Source organism: Poecile atricapillus, chromosome 13, assembly GCF_030490865.1.
Source record: "Poecile atricapillus isolate bPoeAtr1 chromosome 13, bPoeAtr1.hap1, whole genome shotgun sequence".
In the NCBI taxonomy this organism is placed as follows: Eukaryota; Metazoa; Chordata; class Aves; order Passeriformes; family Paridae; genus Poecile; species Poecile atricapillus.
Genome location: NC_081261.1, coordinates 16,313,940 through 16,325,827, shown reverse-complemented (window position 1 = coordinate 16,325,827; position 11,888 = coordinate 16,313,940). Strand labels below are relative to the sequence as shown.

Sequence of the window (11,888 nt, the reverse complement as noted above, 5' to 3'; positions counted from 1 at the left end):
AAGCATCACAAATGAGATTATGCTGATCCTCCCAATTATTGGAACAAGTGTAAAATGTTACAGAGGCCATCAATTTTCAGCAGCTCTGGCAAAGACCCAGCCATCCAAGGATCACCTCAAAGCCAACATCACCATTCTTCACCACATCCACTCCTCACAACATGGGTGACCACCACTCTTGGTGCAACAGAATATGGAAGAAAAACTGCGCCATTTGAGCCAAAACCACACAAGATCAAATCATGAGACTCCTCCTGACTCATTTTCATCAGGCCAGCAATAGCCCTGGGCATCAACACAACACATGTCATGTCTCCTCCAGCACCTCCTCACACACCACATCCCCAACACTCCCCCCTAACCTTTCACAGCACCCGTGCTTATCACAGATCTTCAGAATTTACACAGACTCCACCAAAAGGAAACTGGCTCACACAGGATCTCCTGACCATGGATAATATTTGACTTCTCACGCAAGACATGGGACAAGAAAAAGCATTTCCACCAGAGACATATTCCAGAAACATGACTATCAAAGTCTCTCTCTTTTCACATCTAAACATGCAAGATCCATCTTCAGATCATCAGAAGAGTGAGACAGAAAGTTGACACCTGCAGGATTGAAGAGCTCACAACACTCTTCTGGGTTATATAACTCACAGCAGATGATCAATAATGTTGTTTACAGGCACTGAAGACATTGCTTGCTCTTCCCATACGGCATCTTCCATAAGCACCAAGTGAAGCTTTTCAGTGACACAATTATGATGGGATGCAAATACTTTGCAAGAACCTCCCAGGGTTCTCCTGCCACCTGCTACACAGATCTTCTAGACAATTACATTCACAGGAAAAACCCCACCTTGGTTCATGCTGGAGAGAGGAATTGGACAGGGAATGGAGGAAAACATTCCCTTCAGGCTTGCAGCAGACATTCATGCACAGCTCACACATCTCCAATTTCCAACCCTTCCCATCATCCATAGCCTTCTTTCACCCACACATCTTCAAAACATGTGACACTGGAGGCCTAGTTCCCCACACCATTTCTCTTCACACCACCAATTTCACACGGCCATCTTTCCATCTCTGCACTATGGAAGCGACATTTGCCTGCTCACTCAAGTTCTGGGAAGAGACTTCATAGCTCTAAAAGGAAAAGCCGAGCAGTCTTCCAAGAGAGACCGACTCAGTGAATATCTGCACAGGGGAAATTATGCCCACCTTCTATCTCCTGTTGCAAACTAAATCTGTCCTTTATTATCAACCCAATTCTCTTACCATGCTAAATATTTTATATCCAGGGCTCATCCAGCTCAGTTTGACAGAGCTCAACCTTCAAAAACAAGAAAGAAACAAAGCAGTTCTGCCATTTCCTCCTGCATTTCCTTCTCCACATACATACTCACACAGCCTTTTCGAAGAGCCACAACTTTTAAGAGGATCCTTCATGTTAATAACAGGCACACAGACATCATCAAGGAACGCTTCTTGCCCGGCCATATCCCCGGATGGGGACAAAGATCAAAGCATGGATGATGCAAAGGCTTTTCCCACAAACATCCACTATGTACCCTACAGAATAATAAAGTCTGAGAACAAAGGGCAGAGAAGTTACACGCAAAGTCTTCAGCATTTTGATCTAGGCACATTCAACCTATCCAAGCACAGGTGCTATTCGGAAGACACATGAGCCTCAGAAAAAGTTGTATTTCTCAATAATGCCATACATACATACACTTCTGAAGATCTAACACTAACAAGAACACTGATTCTTCACAGCACAGGAGACATGGGGGGAAAACACCTCCAACCTGAGAAATACCCAAACTCACGACCTAACGAACAGCCTGACAGCAGCAGCCTTCTCCCTCCTTCCTTCTCCACTAACTGCAAGGCTGTCGACAGACCCCATGTCCTAAGAACGACACCAACGGGCTCCAGCCATAAGAACGTCACCGAGGGAAACTCGACCTCGCTTGGAAGCAAAATCTCCTTGGCAAGGCAGAGAAGAGGGCGGGGAAAGGACACGGGAGCATCAGGAGGAAGCACGAGTGTCGGAGAAAACGTGCCCAGAGCAACTCACCGAGGGAGCGGCGGGATCGGCGGGCAGGGCGGCGGCAGGGTCCTCGTCGCCGAGCAGCGGCGCGGGCTCGTCGGGCAGAGGCCGCGCCGGGAGGGTGTCGCAGCAGCTGGCGGCCGAGAAGCGCAGCTGGCTCTTGCGCGAGTCGGCCGTGAGCGACACGTCGTGCGAGTAGGACTGCAGGAAGGCGCGCACGCCGTCGATGCCCACGAAGTGCGACACGGGCACGCCGCGCAAGGCGCCGCTCTGGGCCGGCAGCAGGTGCTGGCGGCGCCAGCGGCGCAGGCGCAGCGCCAGCAGCAGCAGCAGGAAGGCGAGGAAGAGGCACGACACGGCGGCCACGGCCAGCACGAGCCAGCGCGTCAGGCTGCCGGCCGGCTCGCCCGGCGCCGCCGCCTCGGCCGCGCTGCCCAGCTCGGCCAGCAGCTCGGCCACGCTCTCGGCCAGCAGCACGCTCAGCGTGGCCGTGGCCGACAGCGCCGGCCGCCCGTGGTCCTTCACCAGCACCACCAGGCTCTGGCGCGCCGCGTCGCGGGCCAGCGGCGAGCGCGCCGTGCGCACCTCGCCGCTGTGCAGCCCCACGCGGAACAGCCCCGGCTCCGTCGCCTTGGCCAGCTCGTACGACAGCCACGCGTTCTGCCCCGCGTCCGCGTCCACCGCCACCACCTTGGCCACCAGCGCGCCGGGCTCCGACCAGCGCGGCGCCAGCTCCACGCCCGACCACGCGCCGCCCGAGCCCGCCGCCCCAGACAGCGGCGGGTACAGCACCTGCGGCGCGTTGTCGTTCTCGTCCACGATCACCAGCACCACCGACACGTTGCTGCTCAGCGCCGGCGCGCCGCCGTCCTCCGCACGCACCCACAGCCGCAGCTCGCGCACCTCCTCGTAGTCCAAGGAGCGCAGCGCGTACAGCGCGCCCGTCTCCGCCTGCACCGACACGTACGACGACAGCGCCGCGCCCCGCACCCGCCCCTCCGCCAGCCGGTACCGCACGCGCGCGTTCTGCCCCCAGTCCGCGTCCGTGGCGCGCACCGTCAGCACCAGCGCGCCCGCCGCGTTGTTCTCCCACACACGCGCGCTGTAGCGCTCCTCCGCGAACACCGGCGCGTTGTCGTTCACGTCCAGCACCCGCAGCGCCAGCACCGCGCTGCTCTGCAGCGACGGCGACCCGCCGTCTGCCGCCCGCACCGTCACGTTGTACTCCGACACCTGCTCCCGGTCCAGCTCTCTCGCTGTCAACACACGGTAGTAATCTTCCAAAGACTTCTCCAGCCGGAACGGGAGGCCTCCGTCGAAAGAACAGCGCACCTCGCCGTTAGTGCCGGAGTCCCTATCATCTACGTGCAGTAGTGCGATTACAGTCCCCGATGGCGCATCCTCAGAAATCTCACTCAGCGTTGACCGCACCGAAATCACAGGTGCATTATCATTTATGTCTGTGACGGTGATCCCGACTTTGGCAGTGTCGAAAAGATCTCCGCCATCCCGTGCCAGCACCTCCAGTTCGTAAAAGTCGTCTTCCTCATAGTCCAGGCCCTGTAAAAGAGTGATTTCACCCGTCTGAGAGTCCAGAGTGAATATCTTAGAGGCAATTTCTGTTATTTTTTTAAACGAGAATTTCACCTGTCCATTCATCCCCTCGTCAGCGTCCGTGGCCGTGACGGTGACGAGGACAGAGCCCACGGGCACGTCCTCGGGCACACGCACCGTGTACTCCGCCTGGCTGAACACGGGCGCGTTGTCGTTCGCATCCACCACGGTCACACGGATCCGAGCTGTGCCCGTCCGTGCCGGATCGCCGCCGTCCATCGCCCTCAGCACCAGCTCGTGAAACGCCGCCTCCTCCCGGTCCAGCGCCTTGGCCAGCACCAGCTCGGGACGCTGATCGCCGCCGGGGCCCGCCTGCACGGCCAGCGAGAAGTGCTCGTCACCGCTCAGCTCGTAGCTCTGCAGGGAATTCCGGCCCGAATCCGGGTCGTGAGCCTCAGCCAGGGGAAATCTCGACCCCGGGGCTGTCATCTCGCTAATCCTCTCCTCCACCTCTGTGTCCTTGAAGCTGGGTGCGTTGTCGTTAATATCCATGATTTCCACGAGGATTCGGTAAACTTTCATTTCCCCTTCTACGATCAGCTCACAGCGCAGCACGCATTTCTCCACCTGCCGGCACAACTGCTCTCTGTCGATCCTCTCCGCCGTCACTAAATGGCCCGTCTTCCCGTGCAGAATGAAATACTGCGTCTGACCTTCCGAGACAACACGGACACCACGATCGGAAAGCTCCGGTAGCTGCAACCCCAGGTCCTTGGCCACGTCGCCCACGAACGAGCCCTTGGGCAGCTCCTCGGGCACCGAGTAGCGCAGCTGCCCCCACGCCGCCTCCCACGCCGCCAGCAGGACGGCCCAGAGCACAGCTCGCTGCCGCCGGCCCCAGCGCCTCCCCGCCCAGCTCATCTCCGACAACTTAGCTCCCCGCTGCCGCTGCTGCTCAGCTCCCAGCGCTTGCTGACCTTTCCCACCGGCCTCTCCGCTCCCGGGCCCTGCCCCAGCTTCCGCCGCCTCTCCGCCGCACGGATCCGCACCGGCAGCACGATCGCACACCGCCGCCCGGCCTGCCCACCCACCAATCCAGCGATCCAGCGATCCAGCCTGGCCGCAGCGGGCGGGGCTGCCGCCAGCGCTCCGATCCTCCTCTCGCTCCTCTCGGTCAACAGCGGCGCCCGCAGCCTCCTCCCGGCACTGCAGCCACCGAGCGCTGCCCGCCCTGCCTGCCTACAAACAGGGATCACTCGCCACCCACACGCCGCTTTCCGTCCCGCGCCCATCTCCTGCCTCCGCTTTTCTCCAGCCCATCTCGCCTGTGACCCTCCAGGGCATCACGATCGGCAGGAAGCCACAGATATTCCGTGAGCGCCGTTCTTTAACAACACGGGACACTAAGCACTTACTCACGTCGTTATATGTAAATTAAACTCCTTTTTTCGTATTTAACCCTATATTTTATTGTTAGTCTTATGCTTTTTGTTCAAAAGCATCTTCAACAACAGGCTCTCAAAGAGGAAACGGGAGGATTCCATATCCCGAATAAACACAATTATCAGGTTCATTAACCTTCAAGCGGGACGAGAGCAATTGCATTTTTCTCCATTCAGGGACCTAATTTTTACAGCACTGAATAACCGGGACAAATAAAGATGCAGCTAAAACACTTAAATGAAAACTTTCAGGACTTCAAATCTTTCACATCCCTTCCTAAAATAAACATAGTGTTTCCTTAGATAACAGAGATTTACGTTTCATTAATTCATTCTAGGTTTCTTTTATTATGAAGTAAACGCGTAAAGAATTTAAACTCATTAGTAAACTATTAATTTATGCATTTCTTATCCACGCTGATACGTGTTTCCAAGAAAGGAATCACAGAACCATAGCAAAAATTACAATTGTGCTCTTGAAACATTTCTGACCAGTAATCAAAATGTAAATTTGATTGATTCAAGTGCCTAAACCGTATTCTGGAAAATCTCCCTTATATGTGATCCCACTGTATCTCAGATGCCTCTCCTAGCCAACAAAATTTCAGATATTTTCTGTTCCTCATACAACGACTTCTGCTGACACCCCCAACATCTTTGTGAGAAAAGGGTAAAAAAATCAAAATCTCTGAAACAAAAATCATTCAACCCTATCACAAGCATATGAAATAAAGATCATGAAGAGCAAAACAGCGAACTGACAGCCAGGATGCAGAAAAAGAAGCCATCCAGTCCCACTACTACAATCCGCCCAGAAAAGGCCAACAATCGCTTTTTTCACTCAGCATGGACAACGGAGCTTCCCACTTTCGTTTCCCTTCTAAATCAAACCGGAACAAAACAAAGTTTAAGGAACGGGTTTGTGTAAAGCTCTACACGAGTTCCAAGCACAGCCTTACTAAACAAAGCAGTCAGGAAGGATGAAAGCTACGAAACCCGGTGTCAGTGCTTTTTTTCCTTTTTCCTCGACCCCCTCATGGACAATCAGCCATTCTCCTTCCACAGAATACCAATACCAATGTGCATGCGGTACTGCGAACACATTGCAACTGATAGGGCTCAAAAGTTAAAGACAAAACCTCGCAGCTGAAGCTGAACCTGTGACCAAGGAAGAACCAAGTGCTTCCTCCTCTACCATGAACGGGGCATTGCCCGTTCCTTAATTCACTCCATCACAGAAACAGGACTGTGCAACTCACAAAAACAAAAACTTCAATCTCAGGAAACACAGAGAAACAATGAGAGACGCTGCTACGAGCCGAAAGGAGAGTCATAAACAAAACCTGTCAGCTGAATCTGTTACCGGGAAAAAATGAGAAACTTCGGCGGCTACTACATCGAGAACCAGATGACGAATCCTCACTGACACCACGCAGAGAATACCCGGAAAAACAGGAGGACGATTCCGAAAGTTTTAAAAGTAGAATAAGGTCACGATTTACAGACCTGCAGTGCACCAGCATCGGCGGGCGGCTCTCCCACGACGACGTTACTGCTCGGGCTCGGCTTCTCGCAGGAATCGCGGCCCAGAAGCTCCTCCGCCGACAGGACGGGCACCGCCGGCACCGGTGGCGGCGGCGGCGGCCAAGCGGCCTCGGGCACGGCGCGGGCCGGCGGCGGCACGCACAGGTTGTAGGAGTAGGGCAAGGTGCCCTCGCAGAAGTCGGCCGGGAAGGCGGCGCCGGCCAGCGAGAAGCGCTGCGCACCCAGGCAGCGCAGCACGGCGGGCGGCCCGGCCCGCCGCAGCCGCGCCACCACGGCCAGCGCCACGCTCAGCACCAAGAGCGCCGACAGCAGCGCCAGCGCCAGCACCAGGTAGAACTGCAGCTCGGCCGCCGCCGCCGCCGCCGCCTCGGCGCTCGCCGGCCGCTCGCTCAGCTCCGGCAGCGCCTCCTGCAAGCTCTCGGCCAGCACCACGTGCAGCGTGGCCGTGGCCGACAGCGCCGGCTGCCCGTGGTCCTTCACCACGGCCACCACACGCTGCTTGGCCGCGTCCCGCTCGGACACGGCGCGCGCCGTGCGCACCTCGCCGCTGTGCAGCCCCACGCGGAACAGCGCCGGCTCCGACGCCTGCACCAGCTCGTACGACAGCCACGCGTTGCGCCCCGCGTCCGCGTCCACCGCCACCACCTTGGCCACCAGGTAGCCGGCCTCGGCCGAGCGCGGAACCACCTCGAACGGAGATGTCGCCCCTCCAGCTGCCTCTCCCGCCGCCGCCCCTGCCGCCGGCCAGAGTACCCGCGGCGCGTTGTCGTTGCGGTCCAGCACGAAGACGCGCACCGTGGCCGTGGAGCTGCGCGCCGGCGCGCCGCCGTCCTGCGCCCGCACGGCCACCGCGAACTCGCGGCACTGCTCGTAGTCGAAGGAGCGCTGCGCGTACAGCGCGCCGCTCCGCGCCTCCACCGACACCAGCGGCGCCGCGCCCGCCGCGCCCGCGCTGCCGCCCGCCAGCCAGTAGCTCACGCGCCCGTTGGCGCCCGCGTCCGCGTCCCGCGCCTGCACGCGCAGCACCAGCGCGCCCGCCGCGTTGTTCTCCGCCACGTACGCGCTGTACGCCGCCTCCTCGAACACCGGCGCGTTGTCGTTCACGTCCGACACCTCCAGCACCAGCTCCCTGCTGCTCCACAGCGACGGCCTGCCCCGGTCCCGGGCCACCACCGTCACGCGCTGCTCCCACGCCTGCTCGCGGTCCAGCGCGCTCGCCGTCACCACCTTGTACGAGCCGCCCGACGACGCCACCATCGACAGCGCCGCCTCCCCCGACAGCTCGCACGACACCTGACCGTTCTCACCGGAGTCTCTGTCCACTACTTTTAGCAAAGCCACCACGGTTCCGACCGGTGCGTCCTCGGGCACAGGACTGGACAGGGATAGAATATTGATCTCGGGCGCGTTGTCATTCTCGTCCGTAATTTCGATGTGCACTTCGCAGTGAGAGCTGAGCCCGCCCCCGTCTCTCCCCTCCAGGCTGAAGACGTATTTACTCTTGTCCTCAAAGTCGAGGAGACCCGCCGTCCTGACCTCCCCGGTGTTGCTGTCGACAGTGAACAACAAATGGACGTCTTCAGGGACGTTTCCGAAAGAATAGGACACACGCCCGTTGGAGCCAGCATCCGCATCCGTGGCCACCACCTGCAGCACCAGCGACCCCACAGGCAGATTCTCTGCCACTCTCGTCTCGTAGACTCTTTTGCTGAACACGGGCGGGTTGTCGTTGGCGTCTGTCACATTGATGCGAACCTGGACAGTTCCAGACCTCGGGGGGTCTCCGCCATCCACTGCCATCAGCACTAGCTCTAAGGAACTCTGCTTCTCCCGGTCCAATGCTCTCTCCAGTACCAATTCTGGCTGCTTACTTCCACCGGGGTTCTCATTTAAAGCCAATATGAATGACGGGTTGCTGGTTAGATGGTAAGTCAGTAACGAGTTGCTTCCTACGTCTGCGTCTCGTGCAGTCTCAAGAGGAAAACGAGCACCAGGAGGGATTAATTCACCAATCTCGAGGTCTAGAGCTTCCTTCCTGAAGGCCGGGGAGTTGTCATTCACGTCTTCGATGGACACCTCGATGTGGAAAATGTTCAGAGGGTTGTGCACCAGCGCCTCGAAACTGACAGAACAGGACGCCGACTCGCCGCACATCTCCTCCCGGTCCAGCCTCTCGTTCACGTACAGGTTGCCGTTCTCCTCATTCACCGTGAAGTATTGCTTCTCCTCGCTCAGCCGCAGCTTGCGCGCCGGCAGCTCGTCCGCGCTCAGCCCCAGGTCCCGCGCCAGCGGCCCCACGAGCGAGCCTCTGCCCAGCTCCTCGGGGATGGCGTAGCGGAGCCGCTCGCCCGCCGCCCGCCACCACACGCACAGCAGCACCGCGGCCAGCAGCGCTCGCCCGCCGCCCGGCCCGCGCCTCTGCCGCCGCCTCACCGCCATTCTCGCCCGCCGCCGCCGCCGCCGCTCGCCAAGCTCCTGCCTCCTGCCGCTGCCCTGCCTCCCTTCACGCCGCTCTCGCCACACAGCGCACGGGCCAAAGCCGCACCAAACACAGCCCGCTCGGCCCCACAACCACGCCGCTGCTCCCCGACAAGCCACGCAACAAAGCCGCACCACAGCCGCACCAAAGCCGCACCAAAGCCGCCTCTCGCCGCTGCTGCTGCCGCTGCCGCTGCCGCTCTGGCCGGCGCCGGCCGAGCGAGCAGCCTGCGGGGGCAGGACGCTGCGGCGGCGGCGGCGGCGGCGGCTCCAGCGCCGGGAGGCGGCGGCCAACAGCGGCACCCGGAGGCGCCGCCACGCCACTGCAGCCGCCCGATGGCCGCGCTCAACGGGGCCCGCCTTGGGCCGGGCCTCAGCGGCTGCACCGCCTCCGGCCTCGCTCCTCCGCTGCAAACACCAAGCACACAAGCTCCTGCTCCATTCCACTACAACCACATTCTATCCATGACGTGATCTTAGGCCATTCTTTTCAGTCGCAAAACAATTGCTTTCATTGAACGCTCAGTACCAAATATTCATGGCAGAGATATAAATAAAAGAATTCAGCTGCCCTTAATAAAATCGTGACACATTTATAGTTGCAGTAAACGATAATACAGGGTTCAAGAGCTTTTCTGCACTAATATTCCATATCTTGAATTGTCCTTCGTGACGCGGGATGAAGTAATATAGGATATAGATCAGCCTAAAACAATGTAAGCAACACCTATGCAATGATTGCAGAATAACATTTAGTCTTTTCTTTCTGACTCATTAAAGCTGTTTCAACTCCAAGGCCATTCTATCCCAGATGTGATCTTAGGGCATGCTTTTGAGTCGCAAAACAATTGTTTTGATTGAACACACAGTACGAAATGTTCATGGCAGAGCAGTAAAGAATGGAATTCAGCGGCTGTTAATAAAATCATAAGGTACCTACAGCAGCAATGAATGATATATTGGGGAAGATTTCAAGAGCTTTTTTGCAAATCATCGTATATGTTTCCTTCTGTATCTGGGATGAATTAATCTGAGATATAAATCAACCTAAAGCACTGAAAGCCATTTCTATGTCAACATAGCAGAATAATATTTTCTTTCTGACTCACTAAAGTCGTTTCATTTCCATATCCGAGTACTTGACAATGCAAAGTGCAAAGAAAAGCTGAGTCCTTCACAGAGCTATATATTGTTTCCAGTTTCCAACATGAAAAAGTTTTTTAAAGGTCATTTAAGCCACACCTTTGTCATGACCAGGAACACCATCTGCTAGACTTGAACGGTTGGAGGCATATCCAAATCTTCTCTGGGCTGTATGTTCCATTTTCTCATAAACCACAGTGCAAATCTTTCTCCTAATCTAAACCTCTCTTCTTGTTCTTAAAACTCTTGTCTACAGCCCGAAGACCAATGGCCCTGGTAAAAAGAACTCTGTCAATATTTCCTATGACCTCATTTGTAAATTGGAACAGCAAAAAACACCAAAAGAATACTGCCAAAAGTCTACACACAGCGATCTTTTCTCCGTGCTACAACACCTAAACTCCTTCCGTCCTTCTGCACAGCTCACATGTTCCAACCCTCAGACCACTCCCATCATCCTTCTCAACACTCCACCATGGCCATTTGGGATATTGGCCAAACATCTGCATGCACTCTACGGTCTCACAAAAAGATTTGGGAGTGGGGGAAGGACCTGCTCCGACCTGCTGCTGGGCAGAGTATTTCTCATGCATTACATCTATTTCTGACAACAGTAACAGAACACAAAGTCACTCTCATATCTCCTGCCTTCCACTCCCACTGCACAAGAGAAAGAGGTACTAAAACACCACAGGTGGCTGAAAAGAGATGGGTTATTGATAATTATATGTAGGTCTACATACGGACTAAATTTAGGAAAAACAAAACAAAGGACAACAAAACAATACAGAGAGAAAAACCCAAAGCTTTAATAGGATAGGGCTAGGAAGCATTAGAAGATAACAAGTTATCAGAGGTGATCACAGTGGAGTCATTAAGGCCTTTATTTCAGGCCCTAAAATTCATCCCTGAGAGCAACTGGAATTCCCCAAGGTCTCAAGCTGCAAGTGTGGCCCTAAAGAATTTCACTGCACAGAGGATAGGGGGCTTCATTTGAAGAATTAATCCTCACCACAATGACCTTCTTCTACTTCATGGCCTGTTCACCTTGCACAAATATGAAACCAGCATTTTAAACAGCTTCTCTTCAGCCTCTTTCTCAAGTTAAATCTTCTGACAAATTACAACACATTCTCTTATTGCTTATGCTTCCTGTTCTTCCTATTCCCCAAAACAGTTCTTTCCTGGGTCACTCAAGTAAAGATATGAGGATAAACGACTGTTTTAATTTTCAAAGTATTGACCAGAATTGTAAAAATGAGCTGCAACCTTTCTGCAAAGGAGGGTCCAAATGAAAGTGCAATTACAACATTCTAGATCAGAATGTTCAACAGAGAAAGACATGGATAATGGAGGTTTCACACACAATTAATTATTGTTCCAGACACGAACAGTTCCATATTATGGCTCACCATCAGCAGCTACATCTATGGCCACAGAAAGAAAAACAACACCTTGCAGAAATGAATATTTATGAAGTTGTATTTCTTAAATGAAATGTCCAAGGTCAGGCTGGGTGGAGCTCTGAAGAAGCTACTGTGCTGGAAGGTGTCCCTGGCCATAGCAGAGGAGTTGGAAGGAGATGATCTTGATGCTCCATTTCAACACAAACCATTCTCTGACTCTGTGTTTCTGTGATTCTATGATTGCATTCACAGCTTCAAGGT

At 55.3% G+C, this 11,888-nt stretch overlaps 2 protein-coding genes across 2 annotated transcripts; both read right to left on the bottom strand.

The window, feature by feature from the left end:
* Nucleotides 1-1,946: 1,946 nt before the first annotated feature.
* LOC131584207 (protocadherin gamma-A10-like) lies at nucleotides 1,947-4,623 on the bottom strand. The gene has a single exon (XM_058849099.1). The coding sequence runs from the start codon at nucleotides 4,532-4,534 to the stop codon at nucleotides 2,039-2,041; it is 2,496 nt and encodes an 831-aa protein (XP_058705082.1). The 5' UTR covers nucleotides 4,535-4,623; the 3' UTR covers nucleotides 1,947-2,038.
* Nucleotides 4,624-6,546: 1,923 nt separating this feature from the next.
* On the bottom strand, nucleotides 6,547-9,204 carry LOC131584264 (protocadherin gamma-B5-like). Its single transcript, XM_058849172.1, has one exon. It carries the CDS (start codon nucleotides 9,037-9,039, stop codon nucleotides 6,547-6,549), a length of 2,493 nt encoding a protein of 830 aa, XP_058705155.1. The 5' UTR covers nucleotides 9,040-9,204.
* Between the last annotated feature and the right edge of the window lie 2,684 nt (nucleotides 9,205-11,888).